The sequence below is a fragment of the Mesoplodon densirostris genome, chromosome 19 (genome assembly GCF_025265405.1).
Source record: "Mesoplodon densirostris isolate mMesDen1 chromosome 19, mMesDen1 primary haplotype, whole genome shotgun sequence".
Taxonomy (NCBI): Eukaryota; Metazoa; Chordata; class Mammalia; order Artiodactyla; family Ziphiidae; genus Mesoplodon; species Mesoplodon densirostris.
Window position 1 is genome coordinate 9,363,155 of NC_082679.1, and position 20,916 is coordinate 9,384,070.

The following is a 20,916-nucleotide window of genomic DNA, read 5'->3' on the forward strand; positions in this document are numbered from 1 at the left end:
TTGGAGTCTGGAGGAAAACAATGCCCAGTCCAGCTTCCCAAGGGTAAAGGGTGAGGTCAAAGGTCACAGTCTATTTCTCTGGTGGAGAGAAGATATTTGGGGGGGTCACAAAGCGGGGAATAAGGAAAGTCAAGACCAGATAATATGGACCCCTGAGTGAAAGGTCAGACTATCTGGACTCTTAAGTGAAAACAGTAACCGTTATGGTCTCTTGAAGCCTTTCTAAATGCTTCTCATGAATGATTTCGCTGAACCCTCACAATAACCAATGAGGTGGCTACTTGCTATTATCTGAATTTTACAGGTGAAGAAACCGAGGCCCCACTTGTCCAGGGTAACATGGCTATAAATGGCAGAGTCAGGATTTGAATCCAGGTTTGTGCAGTTTAAGACATTCGACATTCTGGACTCTCTGAATTCAAACTTCAGAAAACCTGGATGCTTGGTCACAAGCCATGAGGGGGTCACCCACGCCAGTCCCAAACATCCTAGGTTTTGGTCCAGATAACCGTTGAAGAATCTGGAATCTAGGTCTTGAAGGAACCCCCGACTCCATCTCATCCCAGCCTTTCCACTACATAGATGGAGAAACTGAGGCCCAGAGAATAGCAAGGTTCAAGCCAAAGGCCAAAACAGCCTAGATCCTGAGGGCTGAAGTGGAGGGGACTGCTTACCGGAAGAGGACTTCGGGGGCGTCGTGGGGCTGGGGGTGCGCTGGGGGTAGCGGCTACTGAAGTCCCATCCAGGATCGGTGCCAGGAGGCGACGGAGGTCAGGGCTACAGAAACGACGGGGGTCAGCGGCCAGGGCGGCCTCACTCAGGGCAGGGGGGTGCAGAAAGGCTAGGATCCGGGGACCAGAGGTGTCTGCAGGACACATCAAGATGGAGAGGACACAGGATGGTCACCCAGGGCTGAGGGGCAGAGCCCTCTGCCAACCCCCGGGAGCACAGCTGACTAGGGAATCAGCATAGACCCCGTTCACAGTGCTGCCGAGTCCTGGAGAACTCCTGCTGGCCCTTCAGTTGCCCTGGAGGGGCTAACATGGGGTGAGGGCACATAGTAGGCTGGGGACTGTAGCAATTGCCCAATGGTGGGGAAATGTTTTAATATTTAAAATTGACATGGCTGGACCATGGCACGTGACTGACCCGGTTCTCCGGTGGCACAGAATAACATTCAGCCTGGGGGGCTGTCATGTTAGGAGAAAAGACTGGCCCATGATCCTCAAGGAGATTCTAAGGTCCCTGGAGGTCAAGATGTGGCCCTGAGCCAGTTCTAAGCCAAAAAAGGAAAGGAGATGGGGGACCTCATTACCACACCCAGGAGCATGGGTTGCCAGCAACAGGTTGGAGATGGTGAGGCCCTGAAGAACAAACAGGGAGGGAAGCTCATCCATCCAGGATTGGAGGGGGTGGGGTGTTAAGCAGAGGAGAAGGAAGAGGTAGAAAGGAGCCAGACGTGGAAGGGTCAAGATTACCGGAAGCCAAAGCACAGTGAAGTGGGAGCACGGAACAAGTGGAAAGTGGGGGCAATTGGAAGCCACAGCAGGATTCAGAGCAGAGAGCAACAAGACTGAAGCAATCATCCTGGGGACAGAGGAGAAGAGGGAGGAGGGAAGAGAGAAGGGATTCTGGGCGAAGGAAACTACATGTGCAAAGGCCCTGAGGCATGAAAGAGTTTGGTTTGTTCCCAGAGCACTAAGGAAGCTGGTGTGGCTCAGAGAGTAAGAAGGGGAGGGAAGCAGGTCACACAGGGCCAAGCGAGTGGCATTAAGGCACTTGGGCTTTCTTCCGAGCATCCTGGGGACACAACCCCTCCCAGCCCCAGCCCTGCCCCATACCAAGGCTGTCACCAGGATTAGGGGCATCCTTCTGAGAGGGGGTGCCCCGCTGAACGTGTCTGCGAGAGTGTCGCTCCGTTTGCTCCAGGGACAGCACCACTTCGGTCTCTTCCACCCGGCTGGGGTACAGGGCAGAAAGGGGAGTGGGAATCAGGGAGGGTGCTTGGCAGCCTCCACATGTGATGTCCTGTTAGAGGAGGGCAGTCTCATCCGGGGGCTGGTGGGCATTGTGCAGAAAATAATTTGCCACAATGACTTGTTTTAAAGATTTAAATTTTGTTGAATGCTTTTTATTATAATAGCATTGAAAAGAAAGTGAAGTGTGTCTTCCCAAGCTCCCTCTGTGGAAGGAAAGGCAGAAAAAAAGAGTTGGCATTTAGCACAGCCTGGGTAGAGAGAGAGAGAGAGAGGAGAGACTGAGGGGCCATGAGGGGCAGAGAGCAGGGAGAGTGAAAGGCATGAGAACGAAATATTCTCTTTATAGATATTTACTTATAAATACGTTCTTATAAATGTATTGATGAGGAATATGCACTTACTGTATTCTTATGTTGCCTAATATGAAGAATTTATGGGGATATATTTTTATGAATAGAGATTTTATTTATGAAGCTTCTATTTATAGGCATTTGTCACATTCAAGGGAACGGATTTATAAATACATCCTTATGTCCCTCGTGCCTTCCTGCTCCCCCCCTCCCTCCCCAGTCTGTAGCTGCAGAAGCAACTCAAATGTTCTCTCTGCAAATTGGCTTCTGGAGAATGGGTCTGGGGTGGAGGACCAGACCTTCATTTGCATCTCATTTGCAGAGCCCTATCCAGGTCAGAATGTGGGTGGTCCTTCTACCAGCGCTTTGACCCTTCCCCATCCTCACCCACCCCTTCTGAGCTGGAAACATCCCAATTTAGCCTGCATCCAAAGCCACCCCACCCCTCTTGAAAAACAAAAGGTCGCACAGTCACACGTGTATGCACCCTCGGCACTTACAGGCACAAACAGGAACTCCCATATACACCCAAGTGTATACATCAGATATGCACACATGCTCTATACGCTTGGGCTCGCACATCTGCATACATGCCACATGAAATGCACGCGTTCATTCATTCCACAGACATTTCCTACACAACCAGTAATACTTAGTAGTTAAGAGCAAGGGCTCTGCAGCCAGCAGCCTGGGTTCAAATTCCAGCTCTGCCACTTATGAGCTGTGTGACCTTGAGTATATGGCTGAACCTCTCTGGGCCTCATTTTCCTCCTCTGTAAAGAGGGAATAATAATAGTACCTCCTCCCCAGGTTGTCGTGAGGCCTAAATGAGTTAGTGTATGTCAAATGCATAGAACCGTGCCTGGCACGGGGTGAGCTCTATGTAAGTATTTGCCATCATTGTTTATTGAGCAACTACTGTGTGCCAGACACTGTTCTAGGCGCTGGAGATTCAGCAGCGCACAAGACAGACAAAACTCGCTGCTCTCATGGGGCTTAAATGCTAGTGGGAAAAGACAGACCTTCAATAAAAGATTATTTGTTGGTAAACGTATCTATCTAGTTACAAAATATATATTTCCACTAACGAAGCACTTGAAACATGGCTGGTTGGAATTGAGGTGTACTGTCAGTATAAAACACACCCCAGATTGAAACAATTGAGTATGAAAAAGAATCTAAAATATCTCATTAATTTTTAATATTGATTACATGTTGAAATGACATTTTTGGATGTATTAGAATACACACACGTATACCTATATTACAATGTATAATACACTTAATAGTGTATTATTAATTACATTAATTAATAATGTATTACTGATTTAACAATGTATTATTGATGTGATATATTATTGTATTTAATGAAGTATTATTGAAACTAATTTCACCTGTTTCTTTTTACTTTTTTGGGGGGGTATAGTTGTTTTACAATGTTGTATTAGTTTCTACCGCACAGCAAAGTGACGTAGAGTTCCCTGTGCTATACAGCAGGTTCTTATTAGTTATCTATTTTATACATATTAGTGTATAGGTGTCAATCCCAATCTCCCAATTCATCCCATCCCCCACCCCTCAGCCCCCACTTTCGCCCTCTTTTTACTTTTTTAATGGCTATTAGAAAATTCAAAATAACATATGTGGCTCATGTCACACTTTTTTTTTTTCCTGTGGGGCTGGCTTGAGGGATTTTACTTTCCTGACCTGGGATCAAACCCGGGCCCTCAGCAGTGAAAGTGCGGAGTCCTAACCACTGGAGTCCTAACCACTGGACCACCAGGGAATTCCCACGTCACACTTTTATAGGACAGTAAGTATTAGGGGAAAAAAAGGCAAAGAAGGAGATATGCAATTTTGAAAAGGGCAATCAAGGAAGAAGGCCTGGTTAAACACACAAATAAATAATTACAAATGGTTTTAACTGCTCTGAAGCAAAAGGACAGGACCAGGAGGGAAAATGGGGAGATATGACCTCCTGTAGGGGTTCAGGAAAGGGTCTCGCAGTAAGTAATGTCTGAGCTGAAACCGGAAGGATGAGTGGGCGTCATTCAGGAGAAAGAGGAGGAGGGAAGGGGGAGGAGCATCCTGGCAGAGGAAACCGCATGTGCAAAGGTCCTGAAGTTTGGAGTGATAAGGGGAGGCATGCAGGAGTCAGGTCACACGGGGCCTGATGAGCCATCTTAAGGTTCTTGGGCTTTCTCTTCTGGATACTGGAGAACCACAGAAGGGCTTTGAGCAGGGGAGAGACATGAACCCATTTGTATTTCAGAACCTGCCCCCTGACCTCGGCAGTTGTGTGATCAGTGGAGTCCAAACCAGCTTTAGATCTCAGTCAGGAGGTTAATGCTATAAACAAGGTGTGAGATGGTGGTGGCCATGGAGACAGAGAGAAGGGAAACAAATTCAAGATCTATCCCAGAGGTGGATAGAGTGGATGGGGATAGGAAGGAATGAGAAAAAGGATGCAGGAGAGACTCCTAGGCTTCTGGCTTGAGCAAATAAGAGATTGTGTGGTTTGGTGGTTATGAGTGCAGCCTCCTGACCAACCTTGGGTCAAAACCCAGCTCTGACATTTACTAGCTGTGTGACATCAGGCAAATGACTTCCCCTCTCTGGTCCTCAGTTTTCTCTCCTCAAAAATGGGGATCAAAATAATTGCTATACCTCATGGGGTGGTTGTGAGCACAAAGCCCAGGGCCTGGAATGTTGTAAGTGCCCCGTGCAAGTGAGTTGTATTTTTATGGAGCACGTGCTCACTGCAACGGAAGGAGGCTTAGGTGTGGAAGAGGAGGGATGGATTCTACAAAGTGTCAGCACCTGGGCACGCACAGAGAGCCACGCAGCTGCACGCCACACAGTGTGTACACAGCACTAAGCATGATTCATACCATATGCTTCTCATCTCACTGTTACTAAGTAAACACCTATTCTTTCTTCACCCATTTTCTGCCAGTAAAACTGAACTCGCCAGATTGAAATTCCAGGACCTGGCCATCAAAAGGCAAATCTTCATAATGAATAAAAGGAGCTTGCCGGAAGATATGGGGGCGGGTCCCCTCTCCTTAGCTCTGACAGTGAGGAGACTTCTTCCCAAGGCTACAAGTTATTCAAAGATTCTGATTTGAAAGGGTGTTAAGGAGAGAACATTCCAAAGATGATCAGCCTTGTTTTCTTGTGTATGAAGACTTACATGAATATTCCTGTTATCAACCTCTGTTTTCTAATAGAATCTGTTCTTGATCAAAAAGACCCAGGGAAACTCCTATGGCTTTAGAAATGAATGCCATGTCCTGGAAGATAATCTTCAAAGAAAAGCTGTAAGTCTCAGTCTTAGGTGATAATTTGCTGAACTCGTCACAATGTTGTCATGGTGAAAAACTTCTAAGATGCATGATGGCGGCGGGAAACACTATGATTCACCACTACACACCCATTAGAATGTCACCCAATGAAGACGAAACAAGACAAAAACAGACAATACAAATGCTGGCAAAGATGTGGAGGAACAGGAACCCTCACACGTTGTTGATGGGAATGCAAGAGGGTACAGCCACTCTGGAAAGCAGTTTGGCAGTTTCTTAGGAAGTTAAACATACACTGACCATATGACCCATCCATTCCATTCTTAGGTGTTTGCCCAAGAGAAATGAAAACATATGATCTCACAAAATCCTGGATGAGAATGTTTACAGTAGCTTTTTTCGTAATTGCCCAAAATAGGCAACAGTCCAAATATCCTCCAACTGGCGAATGGATAAACCATGGTCCATACATATTCATACCATAGAAGATTACCTAGCATCAAAAAGGAACGTATTGATACACACCTCAACATAGATAAATTTTAAATATATTAGGCTAAGTGAAAGAAGCCAGGCTCAAAGGCTACATGCTATAGAATTTAGTGTACATGACATTCTGGAAAAGGCAAAATTCTAGAGTCAGAGAACAGATCAGTGGTTGCCAGAGATGACTGCGGGGTGGAGTGGGGTTCACTATGAAAGAATTTTCTTGGGTGATGAAACTACGCTATAGTTTTGGGGGGCCACACTGCGTGGCTTGTAGGATCTTAGTTCCCTGACCAGGGATTGAACCCAGGCCCCTGGCAGTGAGAGTGCGGAGTCATAACCACTGGACCGCCAGGGAATTCCCTACTCTATAGCTTGATTATGGTCGGGGTTACACGATTCCACGCATTTTTCGAAACTCATAGAAGCGTATACCAAAAAGAATGAAACTTCTTTATGTAAATTACACATCAATTTTTAAAAAGCCAAAAAGAGCCCCCAAGATTCAGCTAGATTTCTTATTTTAACTTGAATATAGAATCCTTTTAGTTTAAATTACACGCTCACACACATTTGTGTCCACATGCAGATACGTGTGTGGTCAGTCACACGTGTTCTACATACGTGTACCTGTGCACATTCCCTCTCACACACATGTGCACCATACACATGCACACTTGTGCATATACACACACACACACCTGTTCACACATATGCAGACCAGAAGAGAACCACACACAGCCACCCCACCTCCTTCCCGCTTACCTGATCAGGAAATGGACGCAGACGATACTCTCAGACTGGGGGCCCCGGCCCCCCGACACCACTGTGGCCTGGGTCTGGGTCCACAGGTAGCCACCACTCCGGGCCAGGAAGCGGTACTGCCCCGTTACTGCCTGGCCCTTGCTCAGCACTGGGGAGGGGCATGGGGAGGGGTTAGGGCAACTGGGGAGAGAAGGCCATGGGAGCAGGGTGCTGGGTATGAAGGGGCCAGGGAAGAGAAGGTTCCTTGGGACTTGGGGAAGCAGGCAGCTGGTGTTGGCTGGGGCCATGCAGCACTGGAAACGGAACCTGAACACGTACAGGTATGGATGCTCTGGCCGACTGCATCTGAGTCCAGCGCATGGATGTACTCATAGGCAGAACAGCCAATCAGGTCATCAGGGCTGTAGCCAGCAACCTCCGCAATCCTGAAGTGGGTGCAGTGGACCCCGGTCAGTTCAACTGGCGAAAGTGGAGGGTGGGTGAAAGGAAGGAGAGGGGGACATGGGGATGAAGCCAGCAAGACAGAGAGAGATAGGGTTGTAACAGAGAGAAAGGGAGAGTAAGAAATAGAAAAAGGGGTGTGGCCGGTTGAATAATGGCCCCTGAAGATGTCTCCGTCCTAATTCCCAGAACCTGTGAATATGCTACCTTACATGACAAAAGGGACTTTGCAGATGTGATGAAGTTAAGGATCTTGAGATGTGGAGATGATCCTGGATTATCTGGGTGGGCGCAGTGTAATCACAGGAGTCCTTATAGGAGAGGAGTAGGTGATCAGAGTGAGACTAGATGTGATGATGGAGGCAGAGGCTGAAGTGATGCGCTGTGAAGGTAGAGAGAGGGGCCCCGAGCCAAGGAATGTAGGAGGTCTCCAGAGCCTTTCATGGCAAGAAAACAGATTCTTCCCTGGAGCCTCCAGAAGGAACATAGCCCTTGATTTCAGCCTCATAAGACTCATTTCAGACTTCTCACCTCCAGAACACTGAGATAGAGAATTTGTATTGTTTTGAGCCACTACGTTTGTGGTAACATGATACAGCAGCCATAGGAAACTAATAGAGGAGGAGAGAGAAGGTAAAAATTGGAAGAGTGATGAAAAGAAAGACAAAAAAGGGGACTTCCCTGGTGGTCCAGTGGTTAAGAATCCGCCTTCCAATGCAGGGGATGCAGGTTCGATCCCTGGTCGGGGAACTAGGATCCCACATGCGCGGAACAACTAAGCCTGTGTGCCACAACTAAAGAGGCTGCATGCCGCAACTACAGAGCCCACGCACTCTGGAGCCCGCGTGCCGCAATGAAAGATCCTGGGTGCCGCAACTAAGACCCGAGGCAGCCCAAAAATAAATAAATATTAAAAAAAGAAAAGAAAAGAAAGACAAAAGAGAACGTGAAAGAAATAGGAGAGGGGAAGAGAAAGAAAGTCACAAAAAGAAAGATAAAAAAGAATGAATAGAAATAAAAAGTAATCATGATGATAATGATTTTAAAAAATAGGCACTTCTAGAGTGCTTTGTACCATGCAACTCACTGAATGCTCAGAACAACTGTTCAAAGTAGGTTCTGCTATCACTGCATAGGACGGATGAGGAAAGTGTGGCACAGAGAGGTGAAGTCATTTGGCCAAGGCTGCACAGCCAGCATCTGAACCCAAGCAGTCTGAACCCAGATACGAAGACCCACAGACAATTCAGAGACAGAGAGACACACAAAGACACAGATAGATGGAGTCAGAGAGATAGAAACAGAGCAGAGAGAGAAGCTGGGGGGTAGGAGAGGAGACGTGAATGAACTTGGGCAGAAAGGAAGAGGAGGAGCCAGGCTGGCAGGTGGTGGGTGGGCCCCTGGCTCCTGCCCACCTCTCGTCACAGTAGGTGAACTTCATGTCCAGGCTGTGGCGGCTGAGGAAGGCCCCCCGGCCCAACGGGGGCTCCAAGCTGCCAGGGTGGGGGATGGCTTCACATATTAGCACCAGGCATTGCAGGGGGGGCTCCAAGTTGGGGCTCCTGGCCGGGGAAGACTGTGCAGGGGGCTTGTAGGCCCTCATGTGTCCAGAACAGTGCAGTACCTGAGGGCAGGGAGTGAGGCAATGATGCACCTGGGCCTAGGGCTACCCAAGGGGCTGGGAGGTATATCCCTGTAGGCCCCTCCCCTCAGGGAGCTGAGAAGAAGAAACCCCTGAGGATTCTAGAGACCCAGCTCAGGGAGCTCTGAGGACCCCCAGACCCCAACCCCACAGAGACCCAACCTAAGAAGGTTCTGACAATCTCTAGATTCTTAAGACTCAGGGAGCTCTGAGGACCCCAGATTCCAACCCCATGGAGACTCCAGGCCCAGGATGCTGAGGACCCCCAGCCCCAGGCTCACAGAGACCCAGACTAAGAAAGGATACAAGGACCCCCAGATCCCCAACCTCCTAGGTACCCAAAGGATGCACTAGACCCAGCCTGAGAATGCCCCACTGGATCCCCGGCCCAGGAGACTCCCGGACTCCAACCCACTGTGAGAACTTAAGGGCTCAGGTCCAGCCCCAGCAGGTCCCTCGCCCTCCTCCAGGCCAGGCCCTGCCCACCTTCCAGGTGGCTGCCTTGAGGTTGAGGGTGCGCCCGCGGCTGGTGAGGGTGCTCTTCATGCGCAGGGAGAAGCACCGCTCGGTGGGGGCCTCTGGCTTCTTTGTGGACAGGCCTGAGGAGGGCCGGGGTGGGGGGAGGAGCAGGTCACCAGGCAGCTTGGGACAGGGCCCAGTCCATCCAGCGCCCTGGTTACCAACCTCTCCCTAGCCTCATCCCCAAAATCGAGACTTCCGACCCAGAGAGGGTCTCCACGGGGTATGCTATGCTCCTTTAGACCCTCAGTGTGGAGCCATGTCCCTGTATTCCCCTGGGGCAGGGCCACGTCCTCCTCATCCCATTTTTCTCGGTCCAGTATTTCAGAGGGGGAGGAGATAATGCTGAAGAAAGGATGGAGCCTCAGTTTCTGCAATCTGGGGGCAGAGATCTCCAAGGACTCACTGTGCCGGGGGGTCAGGGCGTCCTGAAGCTCCTCTTGGTCACAGGGATGGATAAAATCAAAGATACTGTGTCCGATCAGCTCAAGCTGGGAGGGAGGGAAGCAGGGGGTGTCTTAGAGGAAAAGCATTTTTACCAGGGCCTCTGACCCATCTCCTCCCTCCCATCCTCATCATCCTGCCCTAATTCATGAGCCTGGATTATTTCCCCAGTCTCCTTATTCATTCATTCCTTTCTTTGGCATATAATTTGCTGGGCACTCTTCTACATGGTATGGGCACAGCAGTGACTATGAAGACAAAATCCCTGCCTCTCAGAGCTTACTGGCTAGTGGCGGGAGATAGCCAATGAACAAACAAAACAACACACATGCATAAAACAATATACTAAGTGATATGAAGAACACTGAAGCAAGGTAAGATGATGAAATGATGGGATGCTATCTTAGAGGCAGTAGTCAGGGACAGTTTCTTGAAGAAGTGACATTTACACAAATTGCTGAACAAAGCCAGTGAGGTGGCTCTCTGGAGTAGAGTGTTCCGGAAAGAGGGAACAGCAAGTGCAAAGGCCCTGAGGTGAGACCCTATTCAAATTCCATTTGTTGTGCAAGCTGAAGACCCAACTCCTTATTTCAATTCAGGAAATGAGCCTGGTGCTGGGAGGAGATGACGCAGATGAAAGGGGACCCACAGAGCTCACAGTCCAGAGCTAATGCTGAATAGGGGAGGAGTGAGATCTTGTAGTTGGATTTGAATCCAAGCTCTGCCACTTCCTAGCTTTGGGATCTTGAGACATTCACCTCTCTGAGCCCAAGAGCTCAAACTAACGGAGAAATTGGTACCAAGAGTGGGATAACAAGGCAGGGAAAAGGAACGGATGCCAACTGTGGAGCCCATTTATGTGAGCTAAGAAGAATGGTATTGCTGTAAGGATCAGCCAAAATTAGTTCTGCTCTCTAAGTGTCTCTTGTTTGTCTTCCCATCCCCAGGCCCCTAATCCTACTTCTTTTCTCCCACTTGGGGCCCTGCATCCACTTCCTTATGGATTTTCCAGCCGCTAGTCTCACTCCCTCTAATTCTGTCTCTGTGCAGTACCTAGAGGGATCTTTCTAAATAAAATGAAATTCTGATTCCACCTTTCTGACACAACCTCTCCCCTGCTTAAAATCTTTCCATGGCTCCACAGTGCCCTAGAGATAAACCTTCTATTTTGGTCCTAAATTATGTCCTCTCTAGCCTTTTCTCTCTCACTTTCTCCAATTGCACTCTGCACCTAGCTTGGATTAATGTCTTTATTTCCCCCAAATGCTGTTTTATCTCACATCTGTGTCTTTGCATATTCTGTTCCCTTGGCCATGTACATTGCCAGTCTTCTCTGGTCCCATCCATTCGCCATACCCTTTGACTGGCTAAGCCCTTCAGGTTTTAGCTCAGATGTCTTCTCCTCCAGGAAGCCCTCAATTCCCACCCAGGCTGGGTCAGGTACCACCCTCCACCCCCGGCTTGTACAGCCCCCTAGGCTGCCCCACCCCAGCCCTGACCATTCTGAATCTTCCTGTCTGGTGACATATTTGTCTCCCCTGTGAACTGTGGGCCTTGTAAAAATAGGGCTAAGGTGGTTCTGGTCACCTCTGTATCCCAGCATCACCTGCACAAAGCAGGTAGCTCCTCTTACCTGACTGAGGCCCAGGTGTTTGCTGACATTCTCTGACAAGTAAGCCATGTCTCCCTCGGCGGTGAGCACCATAACGAAGCCCTCCAGGGCCTTCAGGTAGCAGGCATCCAGTGGTTCGCCCCCTGCTCCCACCTGGTTCCACTCCCCTGGTGTCCGGACCAGGATGGATGGAGCATCTCTAGTCAGCGGTCAGCCCACCCTGGCTAGCCTCCCTCTGCTTTCCTTCACTCAGAGGAACTTATAGGTACCTCCAGGTGAGTGGGGCACATCCCAGTGGCTTGGAGTCCAAGGAAGAGGGCAGGACCACCAAGGACTGGAATTCTAAGGGAGCAGAACCTCCCAGGGGTACAGAATTCTAAGGAGATAGGGGTTCCCTAAGGGAATAGAACTCTAAGGAGGGCAGAATCTTAAGGGGATGAAATTTCCAGGGGTCCAAATTCTAAGAAGCCGGGGCCTAGGAGGAGTCAGAATTCCAAGGGGGCCAAGCTTCCCAGGGGTTCAGAATTCTAGGAGCAGGACCTTCCAGATCGGTGGGATTCTAAAGAAGCAGGGACTCCCACGCAACAGAATTCTAAGGAGGCAGAATTCTAATCTAATGGGCAGAGCATGCCAGAGGATGAGTCCACTTTCCCCATAATGAAGCTTTTCAGGGTCCTGGGATTCCAAGTGGGGTGTGTGTGTGTGTGTGTGTGTGTGTGTGTGTGTGTGTGTGTGTGTGTGTGTGAAGGCGTCCTACAGAGAATTCTAACGGAGAGGATTCAAGGGGATGGCTACTAAGGGAACAAGCAATAGAACCAGGGACCTGAGGAGGGGAAGCGGGACTCTCTCAAGTAATTAAATATTGGGCAGTGAAGCCTCCTGGGGATATTGATTATAAGGAATGGAAGCCTAGCCGAGAAGATCTCCCAGGAGACCAAATCCTAAGGGTCCAGATGCCTTAGGGAGTTAGCCGTCCTCCTATTCCCTAGGGTTCTAACTCTAAGGAGGCGGGGCTTCCCAAGGGCGCATTCCAACGGATGGGGCCTCACAAATGATAGACTTCTAAGGGGGCGGGGATTCCTAAGAAACTGGGTTCCGATTGGCCCAGAACTTGAAGGGGCGGGGCTTCTCCCACTAGGTGGATTCCAGAGGGGTGGGGCTTCGCCGGGAAGACATCGGGGGACGGGGTCTTGTGGAGATGAGGCTTCCCGGAGGAGGGGCCTCCCTGGGATGTACCTTTCCGAGGGCGGGGTCTTGCTGAGGTGGGAATTCCCGGGGGCGGGCCTCACCTGCGGCGCAGAGTTGGTGCATGCGCAGGTAGCTGATGGTGAGGCGCATGATGGAGGCCTTGTCCAGGTGGGCGCTCACCCCGCGCGCGAAGGGCAGCGTGTGCGCCAGCTGGTACAGCACCTCGGTCTCCTGGCTGCGCCGGCTGCGGGCCGCATCCCGGGACTTCTCCTTGCGCAGCTCCGTGCTCGACCTGCGGGCATGGGCAGCGTTCACTGGCGGCGCCCCGGGAAGGGAAAGAGTTGGATGGGACAAGCACGTGGGTTGCTGCCACATGGGGGTCGGGTTCAGAGAGGGCAGAGCCGCGACTGTGCTAGCCTCGCAGTGTGGCCCGGGCGAGTTGCCGGAGCTCTCTGGGCCTGGGTGGATTATACTGTGGAGTCGCTCCTTGCCTCAGGTTTTATCTGTCCCCGCGCCAGCCCATGCTGCCCTCCGGTGCCTCACTCCTCTCCAAGGCGTGCCCAGGGCCGCTCTGTCCCCTCCCTGACTTATCTGCTGTTTATTCTCCGGGCTTGGGAAGACTGGGGAACAGGGAGGCCTCCGGCTGGGAGGGGGCTGGCAGAGCTGGCCAGGAGCCAGGGAAGGGAGGGGGCAAGAAGATGCCTGCAGCCCCCCAGGCCCCCTGCCCTACAGCCTCCCAGAACCCCCTCTTCTGCCCTTTCCCCTCCTCAGCTGAGCTGAGTCCTCAGAATCTTGGAGTACAGATCTCAAAGTCCAACGACCCACCAACAGGGGCCCTGCCAGGGTGACACAGCAAACCAACCCCAGGGCCAATGGCTAACCACTCATCTCTGCCCTTTAATCCACTTCAAATGCCTGAATTCTGCATGTGGGGTTGGGAGGAGAGGATGAGTGTCATTTTTTTTCAGAAATATCTGCCACTTATCCAGCTTTTACTATTAGGTCAGACCCTGTGCCAAGTGTGTAACTTATATTAACCCGTTTAGCTCAGACATCCCTAAAAGGAAGGCAATAACATTTTCCCCACTGAACAGATGAAGCCCAGGCACAGAGAGGTGCAGTGCTTGCCCACAAGGAGCGAAGCCAGGGTTTGAACGCTGGTCCCAACTCTTCAGTTTCCTCTGTTGCATGGCCCTGGGTTTATCTCCAGATTTTAGTACTTCTCCCTGTTTCTGCCACTGTCTTAAAAGTCAAACTCCAGGTCTGTCTGAATCCAAATTATAGTTTTGGGGAAAAAAATTATAGAGTATGTTACATATAGTATAGTATATGTAATCTTATCCATATTGATACTATTGATAAAACCATTAATAAGCAGCTATAAGTTGCTAAGCATTTATGGGTCTGGCATTGCACTAAGTAAGGACTCAGCCTATGTGTACTCATTCAATCCTAAGAAAGCCCTAGGCAGAGAGTGCTTTAGACCTCCACTTCACAAAAGGGAAACTGAGGCTCTGAAAAGTGAAGTCTTTTGCCCCAAAAGTCACAAAGCCATTAACTGGTGGGGCTGGGATTTGAAGTCAGGCAGTGAACTTCCAAAGCCTTTATTCTTTTTTTTTTTTTTGCGGTACGCGGGCCTCTCACTGTTGTGGCCTCTCCCGTTGCGGAGCACAGGCCCCGGACGCGCAGGCTCAGCAGCCATGGCTCACGGGCCCAGCCGCTCCGCGGCACGTGGGATCTTCCCGGACCGGGGCACGAACCCGTGTCCCCTGCATCGGCAGGCGGACTCTCAACCACTGCGCCACCAGGGAAGCCCAACCTTTATTCTTCTAATTCCTTTCTTGTGACGTCCCCGCCAACCTCCATGGACGCAAAACTCTAGGAGGGGAAGCTGCCCCTTCCTAAAAGCCAGAGGCCACTTCTGGGGCATTAACCTCACCCCCAAGCAGGAGACCTGCAGCTCCACCCAGAGGCATGATGGAGGGAGGGGAGTGGACTCTCCTGACTCTCCAGATGGGAAAGAACTCCTCACTGCAAGTGGGTGGGAGGCACAGAAGGGGGCAGCTGGGTGGAGGGAGCCAGCAGTTGCCCGCATCCCCTCCCTCCTGGCTGATGGGGGGCAGGGGCCTCCAGTCCCGCTCTGCCCAGGGGACATTCCGTCCTCCTGTCCCGGTTCTGTTCCAGCCCTGTTTGTCTTCCTGCCCAGAGGGTGGGGGTGGGCGGGCCTCACGGAGCTGGGGGCCCAGACAGAGGGAACAGGGAGTAGGAACAGGAACGGGGCTGCGGGGTGGGGTTGGCCCCCCACCTCCCGGGCAGCTGGGCTCTATAATCCTCTCTGTGGCCAAATCACTCCTCCCTCCATAGAAGAAGCTAGCTGGTGGCTACAGCGGGACCCTCCTTCTAGCTCCCAGCCTGTTCTCCGGATGTTCTGACAGGAAGTGTGGCCTCTCACTTGCTCCACAAATGCCTGGTCTCTGGCCTGTCCCTTTAAACAGAGTCGGGGCTAGTTCCTCTGGTGCAGGGTTCCAATCTCAACTCCATCACTTATTAGCTGTGTGACTTTGGACAAGTTGCATAGCCCCCCTGAGCCTAAGAACAGCACAAACTCGTGGGGCTGTCGTGAAGATTAAATGAGTTAATATATGTCAAGGGCTTAGAACCGGGCCTGGCAATTGGTTGGTGCTATATAAAGGTTCAACTTTTATTATGTCCCCTTTGTCCACATCAGGGATGGAAGGCTTAGGAGCATCGTAGGCACGGGAGAAACCCTCGGGCTTCAGTGGTAACCCCATGGTGTGGTGTGTGTATGTGTGCAAGTACACACGTGATTTAAACAACACCTTGGGAAGAAGACTAAATCACAGTGATACTAAGAATAATGATAGCTTTGGTGGATCAAACACTCAGGAGCTTAGAGACCCCATTAAATCCTTTCAACAAACGCTAAGAACCTGGAAAAGTGATCTCCCTTTTACAGAGTCAGAAACCAAGGCTCTGAGCAATTGCACCACCCACCCAAGTAACCAGGCTGGTAATCCCAGGGCCCTCCACCAATGCGCAACTATGCTCAACGCTTCTGTTAGTCTGACCACGTATCCGCTTCTACCCAGAACCCTGTCTGACTTGAACACAGTTTATTGCTCACCTATCAGGTATCCTGCCCTGAAGATTTGTCCCTTCACTGCTTCTCATCTTGAGCGGGTGCAGGGGAGGGGAAGTATAACCCTCATTTTCCAGGCTACAAAACTAAGGCTCAGAGAGCAGTTGCTGGCACAGAGCCACACAGCCAGGAAGCGGGTGAGCTGCAATTTGAGCCCTGATTTGGGGGCCTGTGCTCTTAAATGCCATGCCTTGGTGGGCGTGCCACCCAACGGACCCCTGTCCTGCCCCTCCTCTGTCCATTGGCCCCAGTCCTTTCCCCTTGTCCCACCACTGCTGCCTCCAGATTTCCCCAGCTGGCCAGTCTCCCCAGCTGGCCCCATGCCCAGCCCTGGTCCGTCCCCTTGGCACTCTGCCCAGGTTGGGACGTGCAGCTGGAACCCTGCCACCCTTCCTCTGTGTTCCAGTAGAGAACGGGGGTGGAGCCAGGCTGGGAGGCCCCAGGGTAAGGCCTGGGAATGGGGACTAGGGCTTGGTGCCCCCCCCAACCAGGAGAGGGAGAAGCCCACCTCTTCCCTGTCCTGAAGAACTTGCCACCCGAGAGCAAAGGCATGGAGAAGCGGGGACACCCTTCCCCACATTCAGGGCTGCTCCTGGGCCTCTCTCTCCTGATACTCAGCTGGGTACTGGGGGTCTTGCAAAAAGTGTAGAGGATTTGGGCGGGGGCTTAGGTTGATACATGCAGGGACTCCTCTTGGCATTGCCCCAAGGTGGCCTGAGAGGGTTTGGGTTTGAGAAGGGACTTGGGGTGGGGGTCGGTGGGAGTCTCTCTACCCCTGACTCTGCTCATCCCTAAGGACATGATAATCCAGTGGGGTGCCTGTGCCCAAAGCCCTGTGTCCTCTGGGAACCCTGTGACCAGAGGGGCATCCGGGGCCGAATGCCCATCAGGGACTTCCCAAGAATCACCCTTGCCTGGAGTGGGATGGCAAGGATGGAAGAAGGGAAGGGGGTAAAGGAGTATGGGGGGCCCACCCACCATCACCCTGACCCTCTTTGGCACTAGCGCCATCCTAGGGGTGCAGGAGAGGATGAAGCGTGGCCGGGATCTGGGTGCGAGTTATGAGTGCGTGGTGCGTGGGCTCGGATGACACCACAGGAGAGGGCTGGCCTTGGATGGGGAGTGGGGAGCGCCCCAGCTCAGCCAAGAGGGGCCCCCACCTAGCCAGGAAGGGGTGCTGGGAGGGGCTAGGCCAGGGCTGGCCTAGAAGGGGTGGGATAGAGTTCCCTGGCAGGCCCAGAGCCAGAGACTAGAATAGAATTGGGGGGTGTATAAGTGGGGGGAGTGAAAACATGGGGGTGTGGAAGGATCCAATCAGACCTGCGAAGCCAGGGAGGAGGGAAGGGGGTGAGGCTTCCTGGACGCCTCAGATTGGACAGGAGAAACCAAGGGCGTGGGATTTTTTCCGGGGTCCCATGAAAACATGGCCAGATAGGACCCCCTGGCAGTGGACCCAGAGCACGAGTTCCCTGTGCTGCCCCAGCAAACCTGCACCTGCTGGGAAGGGAACACAGAGACCCACCACCTGTCCAGGATGACCCCAGCTGGGCACTGCGGCAGGGGGCGCTTCCCACAGCTTGCACTGAATCAGGCACAGCACCCGCTCTGGAGTCTTCCCCAAATAAGGCTTGGGTGCCCCTTCCCACTGTCACAGGGACTGGGTGGGAGTGGAGGAGGCTAGACTTTGGGAAGTGTGGGTCAGGCTGTTTTCTTGTTCTTAAAGGGGGTGACCCTACCTTCCAAAAGGCCCCCGGGAAGGGTCCCAAGGTGGCTTCTGAAAGGTGACCATCTCTGCCTATTTCTAGACAACTCAAGGTTTGGGAGACGGTCAGGGAGGGTCCAGTTAAGGAGGATCTCTCTTCTCTTGAACTCAGAAGCTGACTCCGCATTCCAAGGGACTCCCTATATATGGGAAGGCTCAATTTGGGGATACCCCGGATCCCCTAGGACCCTAGGGGTCTGGTGTCAAAGAACAACCTCAATTCTGGGGGCTCGGAGGCCAGAAGGGTCAGTATGTGGAGGGAGAATGCCTCCCGCAGAAGCCTGGGAACTGCTGAAACGCAACCACCCCTGATTCCGTGGGGACCCCGAGTTTCACCCCCAGTCAGGAGGGGAAGCGAACCCGGAACAGCAGGAAATCTGGGATCACGACCCCGATGTCGCTCCTGGCTAGAGGGGCGTGGCAGCCTGGACTTGGGGAAATGCCCCCACCCCTGCAGTCCCCTAGGGTGGAGGTTGCGGCGGGGATGTGTCTCCAACCGCGCGCCCGAGTGGCCCTAGGCTTGCACCCGCGCCTTCCCCACCCGGCTCAGGGGTCGCTGGAAGAGGAGCCCCCCAATTCTTATCATTCCTGCCCCCAAAGCCCAGTACCTTGCGCGCTGTAGCCCCAGCGCCATGACTCGCCAGTCGCCGCTCCGGAGCCCTTCGAGGCCCCTAGCCCCCTCCCCTGCCCTGCGAGCCCCCTCCCCAGCTCCTCCCCCCGCCGAGCGGTTGGCTGCGCAGCGCCCGGCCCGCAGCTCTGGTTGGTTGACCGGTCTGTCACTTCCATGAAAGAGGCGGGACAAGAGACGAAGACTTGGAATGCCGGGGGGGGCGGGGGAGAGAGAGAGAGAGAGAGAGAGAGAGAGAGAGGTGTGTGTGTGTGTGTGTGTGTGTGTGTGTGTGTGTGTGTGTGTGTGTGTGTGGAGGGGGCGGGTGCAGTGGAATACACCCCCCCCCAGCCACACTCCTTGCCGCGGACTTCTCAGCAGTGTCGCCAGCACAGTGCAAGCAAGGTCGGCTGGCCGCGCCTTCTGGCCCAGTATCTCCCGCCAAGTTCCGACACCAGTACACTTCTGAACCCACCTAGTTCTTTCCAGCCCCCACCCTCTAACTCGCACCCCCGGCTCACTCCTCCATTTCCTACCCCCGGGTGGGCCCCTCCGACCTCCAATCCCACCCCCTCCAGTGGCCCAGCCCCGCCTCCTGAGTCGCCCAGCCCCGCCTCCTCCCTTTCCCTATCCACTGAGTCCTCCGCTTTTCCTCTCCGCCCCCAACTCCCGACCGCACCCCATTTCTACAATCCCAACCCCCTCTGTACCCCATCGTTCCCTCTCAGTCTCCAGCCCCTTCCTTCCACCTTCACCCCTCCATCCCGTGCCCAATCCCTCTGCTCCCCACTCCTCCGGTCTGGCACCCTCTGTACCCCAGCCCCACCTCCTTGCCTCTCTAACTCCGTTTTCAGGTTCTCACTGGTGAGTGATCAAGTTTATGTCAAGTAAATATGTAAAACTCAATCACACCCACTTTTCAAAAGAGGGGAGAAATGATCTTTCTACCAGTGAAGTAAGAAGGGAGAGGCACAAGGTCACCAAGGAGTGGTGAAAGTGTTACAATTGGATAAGGAACAGGGTGTGTGTGTGTGTGTGTATGTGTGTGTTGGTGGTGGTTGGGTTCTAATCCATAGCAGACCAATATTCAGGATGCAGCTTTGGGCAGGGAAGAGGACACTATAGCAGAAGTCTGTGGTTTTTGCCCACCCTAGTGTCCCACTCAGTTTTCTTTTGGGGAACCACTTCTCTCCCCTTTCAGTCTATTTAATTTGAATAGGGCTGGCCATAACCCTCCCCTCACCAGCTCCAGGGACTAGACCTAGCCAGTTTATTCTGTTTTCCTGGTCACAGTGATTGGTTCAGGGAAGGCATGTGACCTAATCTAGCCCAGTGAGAACCAACTCTGAGACATTCGCTGCAACTATCACAGAAGAGGTTCTCTTTCTACTGGAGTTGCCAGGCTGGTGGGATGTGAGCCTGGAGCTCATGGGGCTCTGTTACCATGAAAGAAGAGGCTTTATGCTGAATGTCAATGCAGAGGAAAGCAGAAATGAAAGTTTGTGAAAGACAGTCCTAACACTAGCACTTAGGTGCCTGGATCCAGCCATACCTGAAGTCCATTTTAATCTTAGAACCATTATGGGTTTTTTGGTTGTTGCTGTTGTTTTTAGATATTGTTTTATTCATTTACTTTGTGCTTAGATTAGTTGATTTCAGCTGCTTACCCCCAAAAGAATCTTGATAAACTGAGAGAATATCTCCTGAGCCTCAGTACAGAGATATGTGAATGAGAGGTCAAAATTAGGAAGGGCTGCAGGAGAAGCAGGTCCTATCCGAGGAAGCAGAGGCTATCTGAGTCATAGCAGATAGCCAATATGAGGATTTACGGTGCCCAAGGAAAACTGACATTTGTTAAACAAACATTAAAGCAGGACTAAAACTTATATACACAGATGTGCCAGGCATCTATGATCTAGGTTAGTGTTAAACTTCACTTGATGGTTCCTGGCAGCAAAGGTGATATGGGAAATGTGTTTTTCGAAACGGTTTCCAATTTTTGCTAAAAGGATATGTTCTTGTTTGGGGCTTCCCTGGTGGCGCAGTGGTTAAGAAACTGCCTGCCAATGCAGGGGACACAGGTACAAGCCCTGGTCCGGGAAGATGCCACATGCCGCGGAGCAACTAAGCTCAACTATTGAGCCTGCGCTCTACAGCCCACGAGCCAAAACTACTGAGCCCGAACGCTTAGAGCCTGTACTCCGCAACAAGAGAAGCCACCACAATGAGAAGCCCGCGCACCGCAACAGAGAGTAGTCCCTGCTCGCTGAAACTAGAGAAAGCCTGTGCACAACAACAAAGACCCAACACAGCCAAAACTAAATAAATAAATTAATTTTTAAAAAAGGGGGGGATATGTTTTTGTTTTTCTGGAGAGACAAGTTTTATTCCTGGAGCTGAAGCTTAGGGGAAAGCTTTTTGTTATTAAAATGCAGAGTGATCTGAGCCACCAGGAACTATGGGAGCTCGGTGCAGGCACCTCACCCAGCCTGTGGGGGGGGGGGGCGGTTGTCAAGAAGTTTTCCTAAGGAGGAGACCTCTGAACAGAGACTTGAAGGATGAATAAGAGTGAAGAAGGTAGAGAGAGGGCTTCCCTGGTGGCGCAGTGGTTAAGAATCCGCCTGCCAATGCAAGGGATACGGGTTTAAGCCCTCAT

The 20,916-nt window shown here is 51.8% G+C and overlaps 1 protein-coding gene across 2 annotated transcripts in view; it reads right to left on the reverse strand.

Annotated features, from left to right (window-relative positions):
• The window catches only part of HIF3A (hypoxia inducible factor 3 subunit alpha), a 28,757-nt gene extending 10,470 nt beyond the window's left edge, over positions 1 to 18,287 (reverse strand). Inside the window, exons 1-10 of one of the 2 annotated variants that reach the window (XM_060083306.1) lie at positions 18,262 to 18,287; positions 12,833 to 13,023; positions 11,565 to 11,710; positions 9,894 to 9,978; positions 9,455 to 9,567; positions 8,742 to 8,950; positions 7,204 to 7,310; positions 6,886 to 7,033; positions 1,842 to 1,960; positions 675 to 865 (exon numbers count right to left, since the gene is read on the reverse strand). In XM_060083306.1, coding sequence (XP_059939289.1) covers positions 675 to 865; positions 1,842 to 1,960; positions 6,886 to 7,033; positions 7,204 to 7,310; positions 8,742 to 8,950; positions 9,455 to 9,567; positions 9,894 to 9,978; positions 11,565 to 11,710; positions 12,833 to 13,023; positions 18,262 to 18,287 — 1,335 coding nt within the window. Of the gene's footprint in view, positions 1 to 674; positions 866 to 1,841; positions 1,961 to 6,885; positions 7,034 to 7,203; positions 7,311 to 8,741; positions 8,951 to 9,454; positions 9,568 to 9,893; positions 9,979 to 11,564; positions 11,711 to 12,832; positions 13,107 to 18,261 lie in introns of those variants that run through there. The other variant, XM_060083305.1, reaches the window with a different exon arrangement.
• Positions 18,288 to 20,916: the final 2,629 nt, after the last annotated feature.